This window comes from Branchiostoma floridae, chromosome 5 (assembly GCF_000003815.2).
Source record: "Branchiostoma floridae strain S238N-H82 chromosome 5, Bfl_VNyyK, whole genome shotgun sequence".
In the NCBI taxonomy this organism is placed as follows: domain Eukaryota; kingdom Metazoa; phylum Chordata; class Leptocardii; order Amphioxiformes; family Branchiostomatidae; genus Branchiostoma; species Branchiostoma floridae.
This window is the reverse complement of record NC_049983.1, coordinates 22,971,694-22,996,972: the sequence shown is the minus strand read 5'-3', so window position 1 is coordinate 22,996,972 and position 25,279 is coordinate 22,971,694. Positions and strand designations below refer to the sequence as shown.

Here is a 25,279-nt window from a genome sequence, read left to right as displayed (position 1 = left end):
GTGTGTGTGTGTGTGTGTATGTGTGTGTGTGTGTGTGTGTGTGTGTGTGTGTGTGTGCTTATGTATCTGCCTGGCTGTGCGACCCACAAGCACTGGTAGGTAGATTTCACGTTTGCATCCATGTTAACTTACCTCTTTCGAAGTTGGCGGAATAGTCGAAAGCCGTGAAGATGACGGTGTAGTCCTGTAGGCAGGGCTGTGAGGTGATGAGGCGGGCCGACTCCAGCAGGGCGGCCAGGCCGGACCCGTTATCCTCCACCCCGGCCATGTCGTACGGACTCTCGTAGTGGGCAGTCAGCAGGACGGGTCTGTCCTGAGGCGTCATAAAGTAACGACCCGGCCACAGACCTAGCACGTTCACGCCGGGGTGTCTCGCCTGTCAGTACAAGATTGGCGGAGTTAGAATGACTGGCGAATACCGGACGTTTCGGTACTTGCACAATTCGATCCCCAGTCGATCAGGCCTAGTGGCGTTTTGCCGTCAGTTGGACGCCTAACGCTAACCGTAATACAAATTCAGTTCTAACCGTAATACTACGTCTTGGTCCGCGTGCCGAATCGTCCTGATCCGTTAAGGCTCGGGGTCGAACTGTCCAGGTGCCGAAACGTCCTGATACCTGACTGAATTATGGCCTTTGTTTCATACAGTGCCCCGACGGGCTGAATGCAAGATTTTAAAGCTAATTTGGTAAATGCACGAAGTTTGGGGACGCAGTTGTTTTTTTGCATACAAAATATACCTTTCTCTTACTTGTGTAATCTAAACTCTAGTACGAAATCGTTGATAAGCGGCGCCAGTATCTCATTGGACGGAATCCAGCGAACAAGTTCAAGTGATGTGCAGACGGCGACGTTCCTACCGTCTATAATTTCAGAAAATCACAATCATATATCAATTATGTTTCAGAAACGAGAACGTACTCACCCCGTCTTTCACCAGGATGAACTGATGCTTTACAACTTGCATGTTGTAGCTCTTGAACGTGTCGTAGATGAAGTTCTCGGCTGCGACCAGCCCGTCCGGGTTGGTGATGTGGTGCCGGGGAGTCGTGAAGTGGTCGGTCAGCAGACTCCGCAGGTTGTCCCGGGAGGTCTCCGGCTTGGCGGCCTCCAGACCTGAATGGTTTTATGGACTTCTTGATAATCTCCAAGCAGATTCCTCCGTGGCATTAGAACAGTAACATAAGCTGGGGAACGACTTAGCCGACAGAGGAGGATTAGTTGGCCACACGTTTCGGAAAAGATCGCCCCTCCCGGTGCCTTTGACTTTGACCAGTTGCGTCCTGCGGCAGATTTCGCGTGGCCAATTAATCCTCCTCTGCCGGCTAACTCGTTCCCTAGCTTATGTTACTGTTTTAATGCCACGGAGGAATCTGCTTGGAGATTAGATGGTGGCCAGGCCAGGGGTAGTGGGTTGTTTTCAACTGTATGTGGGGCCGCGTAGCACAGTGGTAGTGTATTCGCCTGCCGTGTTGCCGGTCTTGTGCCCTTGGGAAAGGCACTTTACACGACTTTCCTCACTTTACTCAGGTGAAAAATGAGTCGTCCCTCGGATAGGACGTTAAATGGAGGTCCCGTGTATGGGGAGAACCATACCCTATGGTCCCTATGCACTTAAAGAACCCGCCACATGTGCGAACATCCACCCGAGCGGATCAAACCATTCCGGCCAAAATAGGGGTAGGGAATCTCCCGAGCAGCCCTCGTAACCCCTGCTTCGCCTATTGGGTCAGTTAGTCCTCACTCATAGTGAGCAATTGGGCTGGTCTCAATCATGATGTTTCTGACCTAGGGCGAAGAGTTGCTGTTACAGTTCCAATCATGTAACCCGTAACCTTTAAGTGACCTTCAGGCCTTGTTACGTGGTGACCATTGAGTAAAAAAAAAATGTATCTAGGACACGGTATAGGAAGGCGGAGCCCATCCCTCTCCTTTCACCGCTTTCTACCTCCCCAACCGAAGTCAGGTACTCGCGAGGGCGGCGCGAGGAAAGTCGTCTTAAGCATGCGCAGCGTCTTAAACTCTCGCCAGGAATGCAAGGAATCATGCCCACAGGGCCCACTCCATCTTCTGTCCGCCAGCCCTCGGCCTTTCATTCAGCGCCACTCGACCGTTCAATACCAGGCTGACAGGTGTGGTGAAGACATCATAATCACCTTCATACTGAATACAAAGACTCAGAATTCAAATGTTCTAAGTTGAAATCCTCGGCAAATCCCGTTGTGTGCGTACATTGTACGTATACGCATGCAGTTTGTACTCTTTGTCACAAGATTGGCGTGTTACGCCAAAATGTGGTTCAACTAAGCCCCGTCCCAAATTTCGTATACATGTACGTTATGACGTCAAAGGAGAGTAACTGGGTCAATCGCAGGGCAATAGACCGATTCTAATTGTCCGTCACAATTGGCGGTTCGACGCGACAGATGAGAGTGCTTACACATCCTTCAAATGCTTCTCTTTCGTGTATTTATTTTGCATCTATACGTTTTGACGTAGGCGAGCGGAGATATGCCTATTGCAAGTAAACCAATATATCGTCGTGCGATATCTATGTTTTTATTTTTTGTTCAACGTCGTACGATTTCATCGAGATATCTTCGTGTCCTTTGCCCTTTTGTTCATTTTGTGTGTCCTGATTGAGGCACCCGGCTGACCTCTTACCCCTCATGCAAGGGTGAACCGGTTTCTTGTGTCGGGAGCTTCGTTCGTTCGTTCGTTCGTCCCATAGCCTTTTAACCAGCCGTAGGCTGATTAATCAGCCGTAGCTATAGGGAGGCCTTTACGTTTTACCAAGGACGTTATATAATGGTGGGGTCACACCTGCGTTTATATTTGAGTTCGTATGAGGCGCGCATGAGAGTATTTGCCTCCACCAGGCTCCGTTGTAAAAATAATAGAAATTGGACAAACGTAAACAGGTAACGTGATTCTCGGTCAGCTAACTCATCTGGCATGTTATGTATCTATATTTGTCCAATTCGTACTCTTTTTCCCGCGACCTGTGGAGCCTGGTAGAGACTAAGAGCGTCATACGCACCTCAAACGGACTTATACGCAGGTGTGACCCCGTGACCTTAACGTCCTTGGTAAAACGTTATATAACGTCCCTGCTTGATTTGACGAGTCCCAGGATCCCTGCCGCCCGCACGTGCGCAGTAAACCCTGCGAAAGAGCTCATACCAGAACACGGTCAAAATGTACCTCACCAGTAGAAAAAAAAACCTACTGAGGTGTAGTCTGCCATGGGGTATATAAAAATGTACGACGATGAAAATTTTTAAAAATTCTTCTCAACCATATTTTCCGACCGATGTTACGATTTGACCCAGGTGACAGGTCTTCCCCCTTGACCCAATGGCAAGATGACTTACAACGTTCCTAACCGCGGCTTTAACGTCAAATTCGATTTGGCTGAGAATGCAAAACCCTATTTTGCGTCGTCACCAATGACACAAACAAAAGCAACGTTCCATCACAGGTATTATTCAATGAAAGTAGCCGCCAGGCAATATCAACTTAATTCCGCCCTAGCTGTCACAGTAAACAAGGCAGCTGGAACCGTGTCCAGTAAATAAAACATTCTTGTGAGAAGTAGACAGTGCATAACCATCTTTTAGTACATGGTTTCGGAAGCTGTCCTAATGTTGGCTTCTCTACTTTTCAAAAGGAAGTTTTATTTTGCGAGTTGCGGTGCCAGCAGGGCACAGAACAGGCTACCTTGCTGGCTATGACGTCAGGGGGAAAGTGACATGATTATCAGGACTAGACGTACGGTTTATAGGATTCGTTGTTTGATAACTCAAGAAGGGCGCATCTTTTTCTACAGACGCACCTGTCCAGTGAATGTTTTTAATGTAATCAGAAAATGTTGAATTTTGGCGAAATAAGTACTTTAACGCAACGCGATCGTCTACTACGATCCGATACCAGGTGTTATGCAAATGCTCTTAAACAAGTCACAGAGTGGAAGGGGTGTTCTTCTATTAAAACCGTGAGTTTTGGCAGCGTCGTTTTCGTCCTTTATGTGATACGTTCCTTCTCAGTGTAGAGTGGGCGATCAGAGAGTATAAATGCACCACAAAACGCGCAAAAGACGAAAACAAAAGACGTCCTTTTTTCTTAAGGTTACCTAACAATTGTTACGCCTGAGTACACGCGACTGAACAAAAAATGCGGCATGGCGTGCTGTTATAACTAGTAGTACAGAAATTCTGCATGACACACCTGCGATGGAAACCAGGAGCAGCGAGAGTGAAAGAATCATCGTGGCCGTGTTCCCACCACCTTTGCGCAGTCGTTCCGGAGAGTTCGAACTGATATCGCTGAGGTCTCCCCTGAACTGACAAGGACGCTGTCGTCTGGACGGTGTGCGCATGTGCACAAGTTTGATGGATAGGGTCAGCGGAACTGTGATAATAACTTCAAGTGTGATAAAGCCGGCTTTACAAATCAAGAATTTAGCTCGGCCGAGTTGTCAGCGAGCTCAAAATTACGAGGAGGCATGACCCTGATGCTAACGAACAAATGGCGGAGTTTCTTCGTTGGCATCAGGGTCATACCCCCTCGTAATTTAGAGCTCGCTGACAACTCGGCCGAGCTAAGTTCTTGATTTGTAAAGGGGGCTTAAGGAATCTCGGCTTTTCACTAGAATCATATGTGATCACCTTACACTCCCTCTCTATCAACTAAAGACGACGATGCGCTTTAGCTTGATGTTGTGAGATGTGCCGAAAGTGTGCGGAGATAGTTGTAGAAAAATGAATGATTCGATTAGAATGTTGACAACTTAGACCCTGCAGCTACTGTGGGGTAATTAGGTTTGGCAAATACGCTAGGTATCAAGTTTCATAATAGTCACAAAGTGTACTGCGAAAACAACAACACAGACAATCCTACCTGGCCGAATAGTAATAGGGGACTTTGGCCAAGTTAGGAATACATAGGAATGTTTATTTGCAAAATCATGCCCGAGGGCATATACAATCTCAAGAACTAAGAGAAGTAGATAGTGTGAATGTGTGTGATACATAAAACTAGTGTCTAATCAACTATATGATCAACTATATGATCAACTAACAATAAAAGCCTAGTAGAAGTCAATCGGCTTAAGAGTGTTGGCCGGTGGCCATCAGCAGGCGGGAGCCTGGTAGAGACTAGGAGTTGAAGGCTCTCGACATTGACCACCGGCATTGACACAGAGCGCAAGCACTGGGAGGATCTTGCTAATGACCGATCCAACTGGAGATGCACAGCAGCTCAAAATCCAGCGAAACCAGACTGATGCGCATGGCAGAAGAAAGCGGCGGATCTTGAGAAAAGAACTCTGCAACAGACCTGAGTCAGCTTACAGATGTGCCCCATGTGACAGAGACTATCACAATTAAGCGGTATAGCCGAAGCTGTTGCGTTGATGTAAATTAGGATCTTATCATGGACAAGATTGACCGAAGGATTTCAGATAAAGTGTTATATGGCGTTCGCTTTGCGTTGGGCTAGCTTCATTCCCGTGCTGGGCATGCAATGGAGTTTGTTCACAAGGCAATAAGTGTAGTACGATATAGCTAAGTGAATTGCAAACTTGTGTTTAATAATATGCTTAATTTGGAGTGATATAATCAACGATTCATTATATCTTAACAACCGTACAGCTAAGTCTATATGTAATCTACCAAAAGAAAGCGCTAAAAGAAAAGGCATTTGTCAAAGGAATAGACCCACTAGTGCGCTTTTACAGACACATTTTTCGCGCGGTCCTTTGGAATTAGATATTGCCGGCATGCCTAATATTTGTATTTGTATTGCATGCCCGGTAAACCGCCTCATGGCGTAACACACCAGGTTTGTATGGAAGCTGTATACCAGGCAAATGTATTCACACCGAGATAGACCGGGCCCTACTCTTTGCGATGAGTGTGATGGGTTCTTTAACGTGCTTGAGGTGTGGCTCTTCAAAAACGCGGGACCTACTGTCCAAGGGAAGTCCTAGCTGAAACAGGTGGGTACTCATTCATTCACTGCATGGTTCGAGTGCCGAGGAAATTGGTGTCACATCTATGGAGGGGAAGCTGTTTTTATTCTGTTTCGTCCTCTTTTTCTTTTTCTTCTTCTTCCGTTCAAACAATCAAGGTCAAGGACCAATGGTTGGTCACCATATATATATGTATGAATTCGTTTGACTTTGAGTACGAATAATAGTAATCATTGTTCATGATGATAATGAACCTTGTTTTAATAATAAACCATTTTTGATTGATTGATTGATTGATTGATTGATTGATTGATTGATTGATTGATTGATTGATTGATTGATTGATTGATTGATTCAGAATAAACCAAGCAGCTTAACGTTATGTTTGGTAGGCGGTAAACTTCATTTATTTGCTTGAAAATGTCTAACTTTCTATTTTCGAGATATCTTTCATATCAAACAACTTTTCAATGCCACGAATCACACTGCTATAGTAATCTAATCTCCAAGCAGATCCACGGTGGCGTAATATAGTATCAAATCCACCGCACTAGGGTGCCCGTTTGACTCCCTTTGGCCGACTTTACTCCTTGGCCAGCTTTGATACTATCTTATGGCACCGTAGGATCTGCTTGGAGATTAATCTGACACTGCGTGTGCCAACCGCACCCACTCAACAGTCATCACGTGCCATATCCCAACAAAAGTACTGTCAACGACGTCATTAGGTGACGTCATCCGATGGACTATACCAAAACTTAATTAAACGCTTTGGTTTAAGTATACGAATGTATCAGCTCCATTTCTATAAATAAATCTATTCTATATGTTACTACATTGTGCTGTCTAATTATACGTCCCTTATATGATCGATACTAGGATAAGTTTGAAAATTTAAACACTACCCCCCATGGGGAGCCTTGTTGGACTAGCCCGGAACTGTGAGGTAGCAACATGGAAGGTCTCTGATCATTTGATCGTCCGTTCTGATGTCAACAGAGCAGGATTTTCCCTTTCCCTGCTTACTCAGGAAGACTAATCATCCCCTTATAAACATACATTGATGTTGTTGGGGAGTGTGAGCCCATCAGAGGCGGCCACAGCGCCCGAGGAGCCGCCTAGTTGGCGGGCGAACCTGACGACGGGAGACGGCGCGACGCTGGACCTGTTCCCGTCAGACGATGGCGGTCTGCACCACTGCAGCCACGGCGCGCTCATGGGCCGCTTCGGCGTGCTCATCCAGGGGATACTGGGCATCGTGGCCTTCAGTACGCTCATGTGTGAGTACAGACTGTTTTTCATGCAGTTTTCTGGGTGAAATCTCGTCAAAAATGGCTAGTCTGGCGCGAGTATATAGATCGCCCCCCTCCCCCAAGGCCATAGATAGTATAGATAGGGTTAGTTACTCTCCAAGCAGAGGTTTGGCTCCGGATGTATTTTGACGTTTCTTTAGGCGTTTTGTCGGGCCTTCTCGGCTGGGAGACATCAAGATTTCAGTACGAAATAAAAATCCCAATAAAAAGGCATAAAAACTTGCTTGGAGAGTAAATGTAGCTAAGGGTTAACCTCTTTTATAGCTGTCTCAAACGTTACGAGGGGGGGCCTTTTTTTTCCTATTAATAAATAGCATATCAGTTCTGAAGAAACCAATTGCTGTAGAAAAGATCTGACGTGCATGCCATCAGGGGAAAAATACCGACTTGTAGAACCAGCCAACTAAAGGCAGCTGCTCAAAATACCAGGAATAGGGTTAACGTTACGTACATGGGCTGAATACCAGGATCTGGTGAGTATATACAGATAAGCTTGTGCCACACACAGCTGACGTCTGTGCTATAGGCTAGGACGTGCTAATACTGTTATCAGAGCCTGCATGGCATTTGTGACTGGCCCTGTAGGACTTGTATATTACTTTCCAAGCAGAGGTACTGACCCCAGGAGACGTAAAGAAAACAATACTACAAAATAGACAGCGTGATAAAACGCATACATATCGTCGTATCGTCGTATCCATTTTTGATTATACTGCTGCTGGGATCCCTGTCACAGGGGTAGGCAGCAGTCGGATAGTCTTCACACTGTGCTTCCATGCGGCTGGTCTGTCCATAAGCGTTAAAAAAAAGCTGGAGCCTAACCTATGCTTGAAGAGTACCGTAAGTGTATAAGATATCCCTCTGCAAAAAAATTCAGGTCACATAGAGTAATGTGATTACGTCCTCCAGAGATCCAAGATTTAAAAAACAGAACTTAGCCTGGAGACATAAGCTTCCTTAGTTTTTAAGTTAAGAAATAACAAAGATAATTTATAGTGGCTGTCTTTCATTTTTGTTTGAATCCTCAAGGTAATTCTATACAAAAGTGAAAGTCAAAATGGAACAGACTGAAAATTAACACAGCAGGTGTCAATAACTGTGCTATAGTTATGTAAATTGTTTTGTCCCAAAATAAATTATGTCTTTTTTGGAACGGGAAACATATTGAAAAAACATTGGCTCAAATGTCATCATTGAGGTCAAGTTTTTGTGTCATTAGCTTTACAAACTTGATGTTTGTTTCTTTTGTGTTTATATCACATAACCATGCAATAAACTGTTGAGGCGTAAACATACATTACATGTGTGTGTGTGCCATTTTCATTAGCTTTCTAATACTAGTAAACTGCAACACACTTTACTTATCCGCTAATCTATTGGTATGTATTACTTCAATTTCATATGCAAATTTATCTGACACTTCTGGATGACCAACAATACATGATTGAAATGAGGTGTTAGTTGTGCAAACAACACTGTGCTGCCACCCTTTCTCCTGTTACTGTGTTGGTTTATCATACATTATTGATACTTTCATCAGTGAAATACTAGATATCAAATTACTTGCTGAGCCTTTCTTGTATAATACTACACAAATCACTTGTCCAGAGCACCAAGGAAACCTAACAGCAGTGGATTTACTTTCTCTGTGAACTCTCCTCTGTAAACTTATGACCCCAAGAATATGCGTTTCAGATATATTTGTTTGAACCTTTATTTATTCATGAGAAGCACAAATTGGCCTACATTCTGCTTTTTATTGAGGTCATGAGGCTAAGGGTCAGATAAAATATAACAGAGATGCAGATTACATTGAGTCCTAATGTCTATCAACCTATATCACTACACATACATGATGGTACAAAACATATAGTAGAGCGGAAAGCTCAGCATTCATAGTCCGTGTCCATTCATTTTGGTCATTATACTACTGCTGTACTGTAACATTACAATGCATTGCCAACTTGTTTCAACCATGAAATTAAAACTTTCTTAAGTCTTCTAAGTTCTATCGCGACATTTAAGTCCCCACAAAAAAACTGAATTTACCGTATCTTGTCTCTCCCTACAGTGAAAAGGTATCGGGAACCCAAGGGAGAAAGAAGACCATGGAGAATCTGGTAAGGAAACATTCCTTACCCAGCCAACGTTGAAAATCGCAAACCAATGACGCCAACCACCACCCCCTCCCCAATAAAAACCAGCCCCGTTCGATGACTGTAACGGAGTCTACCCTGTTCATAGCCTGCAACAGAGGCTACCTTTGTGTCATTGTAACACCTGTGTAAGGGATATACATGTAGTTATTGTTGGATTACAGGATAAGTCAGTTGACAGGGTCTTGTATGACACCTTTGTGTCCTGTCACGGAAGTTATAGGAGCAAACAGGACACAAATTACCCCTTACAACCTACAATCTGCTTTGCCTCTCCAAAATCACTTGAATTGAGCTCCGCTTGGCTATAATCTTCTTTGCTTATGGTTGCTTAGGCAGTGTTTTTTGTCGAAATGTGGATGTGTTTCCTTGAGCATTTAGCAGTGGTACACATCACATGTGACAACTCCACTGCAATGCCACAAATATGTGTTTACAATGCACTACTACTGTACTTCAACCACAAACTGCAAACACTCTAAAACCTTCATTTTCCTACTCTCCAAGCAGAGGTAAGGCTTCGGCTGTTTTTTATGGTTAATTTGAGTCGTTTTTATCAGTCTTTCTATTTTGTATTTTATTTTGTATTGTCAAAACCAAGGCCAGACACAGAAAGATAAAATATAAAATAGAAAGCCCGATAAAAACGATTAAAAAAACGTTTAAAAAACAGCCGCAGCCTAACATCTGCTTGGGGATTACATTTTCCCTTCTACCACAAATTGTGGTTTCTGATACCAGTCGATTTTATCACTCAATTCTGGTCTCTTTTTCATTAAAAAGAATCAGTTTGCTTGATTTTCCCTAGCTGAGTCCCATTCTTTTCCTGCAGAAATCTCAGCACCAATAAATGAAATTGTATAACCAGGCCTTATTATATTGACAAACTCTAGACACGCTTTTGTTTGAGTGTTGACGTTGGCATTTCCATTTTTCATTTACTGTAATCCTGTGGGTCCCAGCATCCTGTTCCTGATGAAATCACATCAACCCTCTTGTGTACACTGAGCAATGAAATCTGTTTATTCTGCATTACTGATTCAACTGCAGCAGTGCCAGGGCTCGAAATACCTTTTTTTTTTCTGCATGCCTGCACTGGTGCAGGTAACACTGAAAATTACTTGCACCTGACAAACTTTACCTGCACTACTCAGAGTTTAGGAAGTATTTTATCACACTAAAACTGTTCAGAAACTATTGCCATTTTTCTTTTATACTTCATAGGTGGTAATGCAGCTTATAAAAAAAATCCACATACATCATAGTCATGGGTATATACATGTATATAAACCCAGTACATGGACCAGTGCAGGTTAGGTGCAGGCTAGGTAAACACCAGAAATACCTGCACAGCCCCTGTTACCTGCACTAATCTGCGTATGCAGGTGGTATTTTGAGCCCTGAACGCAGAATGCCAAGGCTGTCTGAGCAAAGTGGGGCTATTATATGTTAGTATAATTACAGAGGGCTGGTTCCAGTATGTGATGAGGACAAACAAAATGTGTTGCAAAACCTGAAGATAATATATGCCTGAGGCCAAACTTGATGTTAGGTCATGTGGATTGACTCTGTTGGTTCTCGAAGTTTTGAAAATTTGTCGAAAAGCTGAAGAAAAAGTGTGTCCCTTTTTTCATAGATACCAGGGTTGTCTTTTCTCTGTCCCACTTGTTGTTGGGGAGCCCACGTTGTTATTATTACTAGATCAGATTTTAGGGACTAAATGGTAGGTAGAAAATGACATTTTCTTATTAGCAAATCGTTCACTAAATGAAATGCCTGAGAACCCAAGAAATGAGATGGTGTAACACATGGGCCTTACAGTAATTTGGTGTGAAGGGAGCAAATTGGTGTGTGAGCATGGGCAGAAAAGATTTACATTGTATCCATCAATGTAGTAAAGAAAAGTTCTCTGTTACTTTGGCATCTTGAAACATGTTGGTGTTGGCAAAGTGGCAGGAATGTAGATGTGTATATGGCTAGGCTTTTTGGGGTGTCAGCTGAGATTTTGCAGATAGGCAAATTCTGGACATATCTGGCACTTTAGTAATTAGGGAAGAATGGGAGAAATCAAGAAGCTAAAGAAGTGTTCACATTCTCCACGTTCTATGGTTTCTCAGATTTCTTTGATCAGAAGGATGTAAGACTACTGATTCTTGACAGCATATCAGTATTATTATTATCACTATTATTTGTCCATGAATAGCTACATTTGTATGTCTCATGGAATATTTGCCTGACCCCCCTCCCCCTCTCCATACAGGTTCTACGACACATCCAAACAGGCCATCGGCGCTGCGTTTATCCACTTCGCCAATGTGTTCCTGGCAGACATGTTCCAAGGGGACCCCTGTACATGGTAAGGGAAGCAACTCTTATTCCTTGGAGTCAGCTTTAGGCCAGGACAATGCAATTCGTTGGTTGTGATACAATTTTAAACTTTATAATGTCATTAAGCCCTCTTATCTACGTGCAAGCACGTAGTCTATCGTAATACCAAACTGTAAACATACACGTTATTCATGTGTGTATCCAAAATGTATATTGCAGTAACCAAAATATGTTTTGGTCACACAAAATGTATAATGTGTGTAACCAAGATGTTTATGCTGGTCCACAGTGTAGATGTCTACAGTTGAGTTTTGTCAGTCACATACAAATTGTAGTATTTTCATGAAGCTTATTACAGAACATATCATTGGCAAGAATATTCCTTTTACCTTTCAGTCTAATCACAAGAGAGATGAGTTTTGAAATGTCTATAGAATGTCCCAAAGTCGTTGTGAACATGTTATTTGAATTTTGTGATAAATGGCTTAACAACTCTCATCTGCCTAACCCAATAACCAATACAAAATGATTAATTTAGTGCCAAACATAAGATAAAGAGAAACTGACACTGACAGAAAGACTGCACAAGAAAGCAAGTAAGACAGAGAAATACCAAACTGTAAACCTGTTTTAATGTCTCTTCCTCACACTGTAGTACTGTTGTAAAGTTTAAACTTTGTTTAAACCAACACAAAAGAAGAAAAACTCACCATAAATTTTAGGTCAAGCACGTCAAACTTCTCCATAAGTACGATTCGCTTCACTGATGTTCTTGAAGTCGGAGGATGATCTCAGCAGTGAATTGTAGATAGCGGGAAGGCGAAACCTCAGAGAGGGTTGTTGCACCCTTATGTAGATGGCCTCCTTGATGCCCCTTTTCATTCGGATTTTCCCTCCTGTGTTTTTATCCCAGGTACATCATCAACTTCCTGCTGGACTCCACAGTAGGCCTGCTGCTGATCTACCTGGGGTTAAAGTTCACCCAGTGTGTGGTCAGGTGGCGACACTGGGACACGCTCACCTTCGGGGAGTACGGTAGGTAGACTGGGGGATGTGCTGAAAGCTTTACAATGTACTGGGGAGGGAGTAGCAAATGGAATTTCCTATACAATACATGGTTAAGCCAATTGTGAAACAATCACTTAAAAACACATTTACCTACATTTCAAGTCCTTACCCCCAGCTCAATAGAAGCACTAAGTATGTAGTGCTAATTTTCAAGTCATCTGACAACACAGAAGCTGGTTTGAGTCTCTGTTCAGGTAGCATATTGATAACTCCATTCATTTTATCAAAGAAAAAGCTGCATTTATCGAGGCTATGCATTAATGAGTATTTTGCAACAGCCAACTTTGTGCCTTTGGTAATACAAAATAATTTCGTCAGTTGAGTTTCATTTTTTTCATGTGTTTGATCTGCTCCAAAGCTGGAGAAATGTGATTTACCTTTTGTGCAGAGGACATGTCAGATCCTGTAATTCAATTGAATAACTGCCTGTAACTCTACTCTAAAATATGCTATCCTAATACAGAGTCTATATATTATGATTATGTTTCAGGTGAACCTCCCCAGTGTAACGCCTGGTTTGGCCAGTGTGCGCTCTACCTCCTGGTCATGGTGTTTGAGAAATGTGCCGTGGCACTCTTTGTACAGCTGCCATTCTGGGACGATGTAAGCATTGTTTTGCTATATCTACTTTACTTTATATTCCTTCCAATGGCCCCATAAATGATTTTTTAGATGGCTCCTCCTGAAGACAAACATTTAAGCTGCTACATAATTAAGCGTAAAACTAAAAAAAACATTTTCCTATAAGAGCCAATAGTTCCTCCACTCCTTATATAACTGATTTCGGAACAAGATGCCAGATTTTAGAAATGTTGTAACAAGTCAAATAGCAAGATTTCTCAAGTAAAAAGACTGAAAGAAATGTTTACATAGATTTCAACCTCAGACTCAAGCTTTTGTGGCAGAAAACTTAAGCAACATACTGAACACTATTAATCAAAATTGCTCCGTTTTTTACCAATTGTTACAGGATTGTGACATTTTTTTCCTATTGTTTCCCAGGTGCGTAAGTTTATCCTGTCCCCCATCCACGACCCTAAGGTGGAGCTGGCCATCGTCATGCTCATCATCCCCTTCATCATTAATGTGAGTTCCTACATCAGCTACAGTCTTACTGTAGCAGCTTACATGGTCCAGTATCTGACTTACATGGAGCTGGCCACTTTTCTTCAAGGGATGTGAAACCATGCTTTTGATTTGAAGAGCAACCCTTAGTCAAGTTAGTGTAGGGAGTAGCAGGTAGCAGTCTGCATGTCTCCAGGACTGCAAGTTCAGGGGTTCAAATTTTACAAGCTGCTGGTGCCAGACCCCAGCATTAACAATTTCTCATACTAGTTCTTTAAAGGGAAGAATAAACATTTGGTCTCAAAGTTGATTTGATGGGCCACAACCTGAGCATATTTTTTTTTCAGCCCAATGTCTGAAATTTAAGTTGAAATCTCTCCCACACCATTTGGTGTATATGGGTAGTGCCCCTCTTAAACTGGTAGCGGAGTGCGTTTACCTTGCAGTCTGTAATTCTATTAAGACTTGTGCTGATTACTAAGTTATGAAAGCACTATGTACCATTTGAAAAGTCTATGGCCCTGCCAGAGTATGACCCCCCCCCCCCAACCTTGTAACTAAATGCATTGTGCAAACTCTATACTGCCTTGGACAATGCAACAGTCCAACTCTGGTATGCTTTGGCACAAACCAGTCTGTTCCTTATGAAGCAGGTGTATACCCACTCATATGTCAAAGAATATATATGTCAAAGTAGAGATCAACATCCAGGACAATCGGCGATTGTCCTAGGACAGGTCGCGAACGGAATTGGTCCTACTCCTGCGATCGGGATCTGTCCTAGGACAATCAGCGATTCTACTAGTACAGATTGCGATCAGGATCTGTCCTAGGACCAACTCTGATCTAAATATATGAGAATCATAACTAAGAAATGACAGTACATTCCTGACCATGTTTTTATACCTCCAGGCGCTGATGTTCTGGGTCGTGGACAACTTCCTGATGCGGAAACACCGCAAGCTGAACGGGAGCGTCCACGTCAAGCAGGGGAGGTCAAAGGTCAAGTACTACCGCAAGAAGAACAGCGGCGAGAAGAAGGAAGACTCCGAGTCGGAGGTGCTGCTGTCGCCTAGCGACGAGTCAGACAGGTTCGTTTGTTTATTTATTTGTCTGTTTATTGGTCTGTTTGTTTGCCTTATCAGTAAACAGCCTCTAGGGATAACAGACCAGTTTTGTACAGCAGATACAAGCTGTTCAAGCTCAGACTGTAAGGTCTGATCCACTCACAGTGTCTCACACTGGGATGGATTCTTTTCCATATTTGCGGTGCATGAAATCTTTTAAAGTGCTTGAGGTGTGGCTTTGCTCAAACACTGGCCCTCCAGCTTTACATCCCAGGATGCATATAGTCAAATCTAGCTAGGCAATCATTATGTTTTCCTGCATGAGAAAACTTCTTTTTTTGTCGGTGTGTTCTTTTCTTTCTTCCACCTATCAGACGTAAAGTAACTACGGGACCCTTTTGTCGCCACAGGTTCGAAGAGGAGACGAGAACGATACCAGGAGACGTCACCCAGAGACAGCTGCTGGTCCCCACGCGGGAAAGTGCCATTTTGTAACATTAGCAACATCATAGACCTTCTATCCAACCAAAACCTTAAATGCCACCCTATTTTTGCTCCTTTTTTTATCATGATTTGAAGTGAAAGACATACTTTGAATATATTTTTTTTAAAGTATTGATAGTAAGTATATATTCTTATGGTTAGCCCTTTGTACTAGCCTAAGGTTAGTTGGGTAACTTTGGCTGTACATTACTTTGTGGAGACTCTATGTCGGTGGAACATAAATATATGAAAATTAAAAAGACATAGAACTGTGCCTATGCCAACTTAAGTTCAATTCTTTCAAATTTCGCTTAACTTTGTTCACTTAGTATTTTGATATGCCACATCCTGAGGCTAGTTGGGTAGCCTACACTGTACATTTCCTTGTGTGTCATCTGAACAAAATTTAATGATAAAAAGACATAAAACTTTGCCTGTGCCAAGGATTCAGTTCCTAAAAATTTCATTCATTAAAATCAGGTTAGTGCATATTTGATGATTATTTTATAATGTGAATATCCTAAATTTATTCAGTCATTATCGTTATATTGCACATCTTTGGGGTAGAACAATAATTTTGGCCAATACGGACTTGATACTGTCATCTGAGGGAAAAAGTTCATTCATCTATCACTTCAACTCATCGAAATGAAGCAAAAGCTTAGGGCGGCATTTCATTTTTGGTTGTTATATGTGTGTGTATTGCCTTAGATATTTATCTGTCACTACTTATATATTATGTATAGATGTATATTCTATGTGCCACTATGTGTTGGTTTTTGTAAGGTTTTATGGCACTTGTGGAAAGAGCCTATTGGAGGCCCACTTCATATATTCTTAGGTGCACATAAGCTTCAAGTAATCTCCAAGCAGATCCTGCAGTAGCATAAGATTATATTAAAGGCCTTTTAGCATTTTTTGGCAACCGAAGGAACTCCTTTGCCGGCTACACTCCTTTGCCAGCTTTTAATACTATGAATCTCATGCTACCGTAGGATCTGCTTGGAGATTAGGCTTCTAACTGATGTTGAACATTAAATACCTCAGCCTGATCCGTATAGAGCATAGTTAGGATGGTGTGTAGGACCTTCTAATTCTATATGGATCGTTGAACAAATTTGTGGAGGTAAAATACGAATTGAAATGGCCAGTAAAGCTAGCTACCAACAGTTCCAACTTGTGACTGTGTTCGATGATGCTAACCATGGTATCCATTCCTTTGTGGTATTGAGTACTAGTACACCTACAGAAATACTAGTAGCAACAGCTTCTTCTTCAAAAGGAACCAGGTAGCTAAACATTGATGGATACCAGGCTAAAGTAATGCTAGCTGTGATTTGTTAGGTGGGACTGTACACATCTGTTCAGGCAATGTTTCCGTATGTGAAGAATCCATTGTGACCCATGATGACATCCCTGATGTCCACATTCAAGGTTTCCATGACCTATTGTACAGTGTCATGTAAAAATGGCCAGTAACATTACAAAATGTATGTGAAGTTCGATAACAAAGGAGTTAACCTCCTTCATCATAATCATTGATATTGATTTATTTTATTAATTTGTAATTGACAGTTTTAAAAGCAAATGCAACGCTTTCTAAGGATATGAAACACAATCTTGTTGATAAAAGGAACACATGTATGATTGACCAAAGTTTCTAAGCTTTCCTTCATAATCTTACATGTGTATGCTGAGTGCTTTCTTCACTATTGTCTAACAAGAAAGCTTTAGAAAATTCATGTACATGTACATTGTATAGCTGGAACTGGTTTTGAAGGCCCAGAGTCCTTATTATAATTATCTGTATGGTTGTAAGTAAGTTGTGTAGAAAAATGCAGAAGAGTATGCCAATCTACACACTGAACTAGTGGCAATGAAGGAAGAAATGTTGAGACCCTGTTCATGTACATTGTACTACTGCTGCTTATATTATAGTTGCCTTGTAAATTTGGAGATGATTTTAAGAAGAGTAAAAGTGCTAAGGCACGATCTAGACACAGATTTTCCCGATATCTGCGAGCCGACAACCTCTCGCCGACAGCTTTTTTTCATCGTCTAGATGGAACTGCAATATCGCCATAAAGATATCGGCAGAATTTCCCCCGAAAGGTCCGGAGTATTCACCTAATAGCTTAGCAGGGGTCCCCGACAGCTTCTGCGTCCCGACTTCAGAAGGGATTATTAGCATATAACACGGGCTCATTAGGCTAAATAGCTGTTTATGACTGCAAGCGCCATGGGTGTCCCGCCCCAAACGTTCCAGATCCCTCCTGATCTATCCACAGATATCGGTAAAAACTGTGTCTAGATTGGACCTTAATGTGTCCACAGTGCAGAAGTGACCTTTGTGTGAATAGTTGTAAAACCTTAAATTATTGGATATTGTCAGAAGTTGCAGATTCTGAAGATTTGAGACTTAATGTAATAAAGTTACTCTGATTCTAACAGAAGGAAACAGTTCAGATATATTTTGTCTTTATTTTATACATATAGAAATAAGCCAAATAGAAATAATGACAATGGAGTTGAATATTCCATTAAATCTGTACCTACTCATGGCAAATGGAAGATAAATTCATTGGATAGCAATATAAGACATAGCATATGATGTACAGTGTAAAGTTGTACATAACACACTGTCAAGACCTTGGTAAGCCAACACGTCGGTAGAACGTACTGCGCCTGCGCAAACTCTGGTGGTTTGGTCAACGTTGCATTGAAATCCCGCTTGTTGCACAGTATATTTTACAGGCATGGTTTCATGTAAAACGTACACGGAGTTTTACCCTTATATACGCACGTACTTTCTTAAATGCGGCCCTTTAGTAAACCGGGGGTTTAGCAAGGTTTAGCATGTCTATACTTTTCGCGCAGGCGCAGTACGTTCCGGTGACGTGCTGGGTGAGCCTTCCCATGTAAGAAGGGCCTGACGGGCTGCTAGAAGCTAAAGTGACTCAATCTGGACACTTCCATTTCATTGTTACGTTTGAAGTCAGCCTCTGCACTAATAGTAATTGCTTCTACTTGGTTCATCTTAATTTGACTATTCCGTGTTCATAAAATCTCTCCCTGGCTGGGGTTAATGATACCCTCCTGGCAACTGTTGGGCCGGCTGCTAGGAGCATGATTTTAGTTAGGCTAAATTTGACCAGCTAGATACAAAAAAGTGAAACTACATTTGTATAAGATCAAAATTGGGTGACCTTAAGTTATAATGACAACAAAGGAAACTTTACAAGCAATATACAAAGCCTTTCTAAGTAACTATGCAAACAACATCTGCAGTGCAGTTCCTGCTACCGCTGCACCAGGAGTCCTTCCTTGACTCCGCCCGTGGGAGGGATCAGTGCAGCTCCTGCTACTCTCCCCTCACTCACCAGGTAGTTAAATGTAGCGCAGGCATGGGCCTAGGGGGGAATACAGAACACAACTTTCATTAACATAATGTACCTTCATAAACATAATACATATCTTACTTAGTAAGTCTAACAATCCAACACTGGATTCTTATGAATACAGATCAAATATTCAAGGATAGGACTAACTCCAAATATACTGGCCTCCTGGTCAGTAAAATCCTAATTGATACCAACCCTACTAGTACAAACTTTGGCTTTGGCCAAACAGCCCTATACGAGAATGACAGTCTCAGACACATACATGGAGGACTCATCTGAAAGCTCTTGCAAAGGACTAATGCCAGTGACCATGGATTTTAAAAGATGCAGGAGACTTTTAAGTCAACATAAAAATCTATACACATGTAACAACAAAAGATAATTAATGATGATTAATGTGACTTACTGTGTCCTGGACCTCCAGCGCGATGCCTTTTTGTCTCATGAACTTGTGTAATTCTGGGTCCAGCTTTATGTGTTCATTGCCAACACCCAGGACTACGATCTCTGTGGGTTACAAATTAGAGAGAAAAAACATGTAGCATATTTGACAAAATTTTGTACCATCACCCACAAAAGTTCCATAGTTGTAGGAATCTTTTCAGGCCATTAATTTCTTTTACTAAATTAAAAATGTCAGGTCTTTTAGTCTTTTCATTCTCAGACTTCAACAGTATTAGAATATGGCATGCGCACGTAATTTAAGTTGTACTGTAAATGAAGTTTACATCTTGTGATACTACTTTAACTTTGTCTGTTCACTTACCTATTTTGGGTTCAAATATGTAGAAGAGAGCTAAACTTTCTTTGTTGATGTCTTCAGGACCAGCAACCTGTAACAAATGGCAACAGTCAGCTACAATTATTCATCAATAAATTAAAAACCTTCTGATAAAACATATTAGTCATACCAAGAAAGATTTAATACACATTTGAAGTACATCATAAATGAAATGAAATGAAATCTACCGGTGGCGTAAGATAGTATCAAAACTGGCCAAGGAGTGTGATCAGCCACCAGGAATCTGCCCCCAGTCAGCTTGAAGAAAGACTATTGAATAAAAAATGCTCCTCCCTGTTTAAGACTGCAGATTCCCAATGGCTGATGGACACTCCTTTGGCCAGGTACAGTCCTCCGGGAGTTTTTATACTACTGTAAATGTATTTAAGTTCGCGGGGATTTGATTTTGCGGTAGCAGAAAAAAAGACTTTTCGCTGGGGTTTAAGTTTGCAGTATCACCATGCACTGTTGTCTCTTACTGCCATAGAAACCGCAAACGTAAAACCACCGTGAACATTTCTGCATTTACAGTATCTTTTGCCACCGGTGAAAATGCCAGGGGATTAATGGACGGAGGCACCTGGCATCGAGACAGGGCATCTATGTGCAAACATGCATAACCTACTCTAGATGGGAAACAATAATCCCTTTCACAGAGATGAAATGTGCAGCAACAGGAATTCTAGGCAATATGTCAAAGGTGAAGGCCCCGTAAAAGAAAACAGCCCTTATTGTGACCATTGTTCCATTTGCATAACAATGGCCAGATGGGTTTTGTTTTCTTTATGGGACTTTATGTTTGATATATTACCTAGCATTCCTGTCACTGCACATGCATTCTGATCTCTGTAAAAGGGCTTATATATGACAATCGGACAGTGAGTGAGTATGTTGCTCAGACTTACGTCCCAGCTTAATATGGAGCGAGGAACGATGGCGACCGGCCCCAGCACCTTGTCTCCCCTGATGGTGAAGCCCCGCTCGCTGTAGTTACTGATGAACATGTCCTGTGGGTTCTGTTTCTCAAGGAGACTGATAGTGGTGCGGACGTACAGCTCATCGTCTGTGGGTGTCAGTCGGTGCCACCTTCTTGGCTGTCTGTATGGTAGTGAGAGTAAAGATTAGACAATACTGAATCAAGTAGTTACTGATAAAGATGTCCTGTGGGTTCTGCTTCTCCAGAAGACTGATGGTGGTGCGCACGTACAGTTCATCGTCTGTGGGGGTCAGGCGGTGCCATCTTCTTGGCTGTCTGTATGGTAGTGAGAGTAAAGATTAGACAATACTGAATCAAGTAGTTACTGATAAAGATGTCCTGTGGGTTCTGCTTCTCCAGAAGACTGATGGTGGTGCGGACGTACAGCTCATCGTCTGTTGGTGTCAGGTGGTGCCACCTCCTAGGCTGTCTGTATGACGATGAGAAACAAGACTAAAGTTTACTCTTAACTATACTGATCATTCTGTAGTTACTGATGAAGATGTCCCTGGGAGTTCTGTTTCTCCAGGAGACTGATAGTGGTGCGCACATACAACTCATCGTCTGTGGGTGTCAGGCGATGCCACCTTCTTGGCTGCCTGGATGGGAATAAGCAACAAGATGTCAGTGAATCAGGTATATGTTCAGGAATAGGATAGTGTGAGGCTGATGATTGCAAGGATATACAGCTCGTCTTGTGTTGGCGAGAGACGGTGTCATCTTCTCAGCTGCCTGTATGGTGGTGAGCAACAATAGATCACAGTTTACTATCAAATATAATATATTGATGGTGAAGCCGCGCTCGCTGTAGTTACTGATGAACATGTCCTGAGGGTTCTGCTTCTCCAGAAGGCTGATCGTAGTGCGGACATACAGCTCATCGTCTGTGGGGGTCAGGCGGTGCCATCTTTTAGAGTTTACATGAATTATGCTACGCCCATGTGGCATGGTGGATACACTCGATCTCTGAAGTTGAACGTGCAGTCCAGACAGTTATTGGATGGGAGACCACCCAAGGATGACCTGATGCTGTAGCCAGACCAAGACTTCCACGAAATCGTCTTCTGGGAGGGATGCAAAACGGAAGTCCTGAGGAGGCACCTCGACCACATAAATCAGCCTACTTACTCAACACATTGAGTACCTACTGGCTGCAAATACACCTGATATTATTATCATAACGTTACTGCACTGGGCATACATCAAAGTTATATATAATTTTATAAGATGGTGTGAGGCTGATTGAATCATAAAAATCTCAAATTATGTTGGGACCAATCTTGCGTTGTTGTTTCGCAGTCTCGCTTTATATTTAGTGTTTTCACCCTGTGCACTATCCACCGTCCCTGGCACTATCATTCTATAGCTATATTCAGGTGTCACCCTCCACCCCCCTCCCCACGAAATTGTGTAACGTTACCTTTATGTAACGGTTTTGAAAGCGTTGTGAGTGTATTTTAAGAGTCAGGCAGACATCTTATAGTCTGGGGTTTGCACTAAGTAAATCTGATGACAATGAAGTAATATTTTACCTGAAAACCGGCCGTAACCTTCCAAACGCGCTGCACGTCGCTCTTGCTAACATGCCGGGTGCCGCCATCTTCCTTGCTGTTTACGTGACCTTTGACACTTTGGAGAAATATCGCCAGGTGGCGCTCGTGAACTGTCACCCCGAGGAGGCCACTTTTTGGCGACGCCTGAGGTTGGAGGCATTCTCTAATGCTTCTCTAGATAATATCCAAGCAGATTTATCGATGGATGGCATGACAGTCTCATTTGCCTGTTGGTAACACTACAGTTTACTGTTATGTGCCCCTACCCTGGGTGCCTTGCAATCACTAAAAAAAATAAAACACAACCGCTGTTCTTAATTCAGTGCAGTCTACTTCGTTCGAAAGGAGAGGCAAAATTACACAGATCGTCTCCAAATGCAGCACAAGTCCTGCATCTTTACTTCATTCCTACCTGGGGTTGAGTGTACAAATCTTAAGTCTAATATTGCAGGCTATAATAATGAACTAGTAAGAGACACTCCACCAAGGCCAATGTACCACACCCATTGCAGGAATTCATTTTTCACTTTATTAGGCAGTTCAGTACCATTTTGATGTTTCTGTAAGTTGTACAAGTCGGTTTGGCACTTTACACTCTACTGTATTCATGTTACCTTGTTACAATTGTTAGTCAAAAGTTTTTAAATAAAGTTAGAATTTAACAATAATCTCTTTTCAAATGTAACATACTAAGGTGGCTGCTCAAATATGTTATTCATTACTGAAACAAATACCAGTTCATTGCATAAAAAAAATCTCGGCTTTAGAGTTAAAGGTGAAAAAAATAAAAGGAATGTGACTGACCTTTCTACTTTTTAACTTGAGAAATAAAATTTCCTTTTTTTTTCTTCAACTTTTTGATTAGAATTTGAACAAGTATAAGTACAGTGTATAATGTATCTGAGCATTGTTTCTCAGCAATATGCATCATACAAACTGGTTACATATTGTAAAGTGTCAGATATTTCATTATCTTTAAACATCTATAGTAAACAGGTTACAGAATCTCAGTTAAGCTACCCTACGTAGGCCGTGTTGCTGCGGCCAAGCAAATTGAAAAAAAACTTTTTTAAAAATCTTTTATGCTTGAAACTTTGTGTGTTTTTTAGCATTTTAGTCACACTTGTATGTTTTGCATGATATTCTAATTATAACGTTAACATAACTAACATAAATTCAATTTAGAGCTCAGCAACGTCGCAATGTAACATAACGATACATTCAACTTATATAGTCCTGTGAGATACCCACTTTATTACTATAGTCTACCTTATTACATGGATGTGTAGAGCAATATGATTTTGGCTGTTATCAACTTGAAGTTACAGTTTGGACTAAATTACTGAAAAAAACAGGTGCTGATGTATGTGCTATCTTCTGGGCTGGTCACCCCCCAGCTCCTCTATCTTTGGTTTCTTCCTTCTGGAGTCCTTGGCAAGCCTCAGATTGTGTTCTGTTACTTCTCCCATCATTGCTGTATCCCTGTCTTCTGATTGGTCAGCTCCATCAACCTTGCCTGCATCCTGCTCTTCATCATCTTCTTCTTCTGAGGATGAGTCTGAAGATGATGATGATGAGTCCTCACATGTGGGGATCAGTGCAAGGTCCTGGGGAAAGAATCACAAAAAATCGGAAAATTCATATCTCCACATACACCCAATGCAAACTAAAGAAAAATAAATAAATTACATATCCTGATATAGCATCACATCATATAGCACAATCGAGTTGGACTTACAATTGTAATCTAACCTGACCTGTCCTGACCCGACTGAACTGACCTGCTCTGACCTGGTTAGGCCCAGTTCATTATAACCTTTGGACCGCTATTTTGATGACAGGACCCTCACAGTCCTCCACATTTCATATGTTTTACCTGTCCAGGTGACACAGTCTGCAGCTGTCTAACTTGACCTGACCTAACCTATAACCCATGACCCACCATTTCAATGACAGGCCCATCACAGTCCTCCAGGTTCTGTATGTCCAGCTGTCCAGGTGCTGCCATCTGCAGCTGTTGGTTAGCAGCTGACAGCTGTGGAAGGAACCTCTTCACACTGTTCAGGACTGGGGACGGAAACAGAAGGCAGAAGACATGTGACTTCATGTTACAGAAGTGTTTCAATTAAAAATGCTGCCTGGTAATCTATAGTAACAGAAACTGGAGGAACTACTAGTAGATCTGGGTAGAATCAGAGAGAGGAATGATGCAGACGAGCAAAGAACAAGAAATGGACTGTACTGTTCTATCACTATCAGAATATTGTTGAAAACTGCTTATGTCAGTTATGAAATTTTTTTGTCGGTACTTCCCTGAGAAGTTATATATAAGTTATATTATGTATCCCCTGAATTTTAGCCAACAAAATTCATAAAAGCTGCTCACCTGCGGACGGCTGCGGTCTAAACGTCTCTAAAGGGCCTCGAGGTCTCGAAGAAGACTTCTGGAGCAACAAGGAACTTGGACAAGGATCTGGAAGAAGCATAGCAAGTGGAGGATATCATCAGTTAGGCAATCATCTATTATAATATCAGACAACTACATATTGCTGTTCACATATCAAATTATCAATAGGCAAATAGCTGATAACATGAAGTGGTGATAGGAATTATAAACAAACACCTTGTTACACCTGTTTTCTTGTCTAATAAAGGACATCAATTTCAATTGGACAGTTGGAGAAACAATGGTGAAGATTATTCTCCAAGCAGACGTTGGTTCAAAGATAGTGATGTTTTCTGATAGCCAGTCCCTTACCCGACTATCAGAGGAGACACATGACCAGCTGTCAGAAAAAGGTTGTGATCTTTTAACCCGATATCTGCTTGGAGAGTAGGACAAATGTCATGCATCCACCAATTTCAAGTATATGTGTGACCAAACATTCCTTTGAGGTTATACTAGAGTGAGGAACCCATTAAAGTATGCCAGGCCACGTCACCAGTATGTAGTGACAGGGATTAAAATTTATACCTTGAAATATGTGCTGCAAAAAAATTTGGGTGCTACAACAAAGAATAAAGATGAATGTCAGAAGGCTTAATTACAGTTTTAACTTTTGTCTCCCAGCTATGGAAAATTGTGATGAACTCAAATCTACAGAAAACTTCAAGCAA

The 25,279-nt window shown here is 41.9% G+C and overlaps 4 protein-coding genes and 2 long non-coding RNA genes across 7 annotated transcripts in view; 2 read left to right on the top strand and 4 right to left on the bottom strand.

Moving 5' to 3' along the window:
* LOC118415887 overlaps positions 1-4,413 on the bottom strand; it is a 35,666-nt gene extending 31,253 nt beyond the window's left edge. Inside the window, exons 1-3 of one of the 2 annotated variants that reach the window (XM_035820801.1) lie at positions 4,228-4,413; positions 926-1,116; positions 133-376 (exon numbers count right to left, since the gene is read on the bottom strand). In XM_035820801.1, the coding sequence (XP_035676694.1) occupies positions 133-376; positions 926-1,116; positions 4,228-4,378 (586 nt within the window). In that variant the 5' untranslated portion in view covers positions 4,379-4,413. The remainder of the gene's footprint in view (positions 1-132; positions 377-925; positions 1,117-4,227) is intronic. The other variant, XM_035820799.1, reaches the window with a different exon arrangement.
* A 2,487-nt stretch (positions 4,414-6,900) lies between these two features.
* On the top strand, positions 6,901-15,499 carry LOC118416740 (store-operated calcium entry regulator STIMATE-like). Its single transcript, XM_035821960.1, has 8 exons — positions 6,901-7,251; positions 9,356-9,404; positions 11,701-11,796; positions 12,682-12,803; positions 13,327-13,439; positions 13,839-13,922; positions 14,814-14,992; positions 15,379-15,499. Exons 1-8 carry the CDS (start codon positions 7,035-7,037, stop codon positions 15,461-15,463), a joined length of 945 nt encoding a protein of 314 aa, XP_035677853.1. The 5' UTR covers positions 6,901-7,034; the 3' UTR covers positions 15,464-15,499.
* A 1,162-nt stretch (positions 15,500-16,661) lies between these two features.
* Positions 16,662-17,281, top strand: LOC118416581. Its single transcript, XR_004831222.1, has 2 exons — positions 16,662-16,824; positions 16,886-17,281. It is a non-coding gene; the product is annotated as an uncharacterized LOC118416581 (long non-coding RNA).
* On the bottom strand, positions 16,911-17,927 carry LOC118416580. The gene is made up of 2 exons (XR_004831221.1): positions 17,770-17,927; positions 16,911-17,432 (listed from the first exon to the last, which is right to left on the bottom strand). It is a non-coding gene; the product is annotated as an uncharacterized LOC118416580 (long non-coding RNA).
* A 776-nt stretch (positions 17,928-18,703) lies between these two features.
* On the bottom strand, positions 18,704-22,259 carry LOC118416440 (NADH dehydrogenase [ubiquinone] 1 alpha subcomplex assembly factor 3-like). The gene is made up of 5 exons (XM_035821539.1): positions 22,142-22,259; positions 20,539-20,731; positions 19,619-19,685; positions 19,259-19,359; positions 18,704-18,861 (listed from the first exon to the last, which is right to left on the bottom strand). Exons 1-5 carry the CDS (start codon positions 22,207-22,209, stop codon positions 18,751-18,753), a joined length of 540 nt encoding a protein of 179 aa, XP_035677432.1. The 5' UTR covers positions 22,210-22,259; the 3' UTR covers positions 18,704-18,750.
* A 1,273-nt stretch (positions 22,260-23,532) lies between these two features.
* Positions 23,533-24,648, bottom strand: LOC118416302. The gene is made up of 3 exons (XM_035821391.1): positions 24,549-24,648; positions 24,105-24,229; positions 23,533-23,769 (listed from the first exon to the last, which is right to left on the bottom strand). The coding sequence occupies exons 1-3, from the start codon at positions 24,646-24,648 to the stop codon at positions 23,533-23,535; spliced, it is 462 nt and encodes a 153-aa protein (XP_035677284.1).
* Positions 24,649-25,279: the final 631 nt, after the last annotated feature.

What these genes read in the sequence shown, in the direction of transcription:
- LOC118416440 (XM_035821539.1), bottom strand. Translation starts at nt 22,209, where the DNA reads ATGGCGGCACCCGGCATGTTAGCAAGAGCGACGTGCAGCGCGTTTGGA. An exon ending in GCTCCATATTAAGCTGGGAC is followed by an intron (nt 19,686 to 20,538) that starts GTAAGTCTGAGC and finishes CATTTGTTACAG; the next exon opens with GTTGCTGGTCCTGAAGACAT. An exon ending in CATATTTGAACCCAAAATAG is followed by an intron (nt 19,360 to 19,618) that starts GTAAGTGAACAG and finishes TGTAACCCACAG; the next exon opens with AGATCGTAGTCCTGGGTGTT.
- LOC118416740 (XM_035821960.1), top strand. Translation starts at nt 7,035, where the DNA reads ATGTTGTTGGGGAGTGTGAGCCCATCAGAGGCGGCCACAGCGCCCGAG. An exon ending in AGAAGACCATGGAGAATCTG is followed by an intron (nt 9,405 to 11,700) that starts GTAAGGAAACAT and finishes CTCTCCATACAG; the next exon opens with GTTCTACGACACATCCAAAC. An exon ending in AGCTGCCATTCTGGGACGAT is followed by an intron (nt 13,440 to 13,838) that starts GTAAGCATTGTT and finishes ATTGTTTCCCAG; the next exon opens with GTGCGTAAGTTTATCCTGTC.
- LOC118416302 (XM_035821391.1), bottom strand. Translation starts at nt 24,648, where the DNA reads ATGCTTCTTCCAGATCCTTGTCCAAGTTCCTTGTTGCTCCAGAAGTCT. An exon ending in TAGACCGCAGCCGTCCGCAG is followed by an intron (nt 24,230 to 24,548) that starts GTGAGCAGCTTT and finishes TTCCGTCCCCAG; the next exon opens with TCCTGAACAGTGTGAAGAGG. An exon ending in ATGGGCCTGTCATTGAAATG is followed by an intron (nt 23,770 to 24,104) that starts GTGGGTCATGGG and finishes TTCTTTCCCCAG; the next exon opens with GACCTTGCACTGATCCCCAC.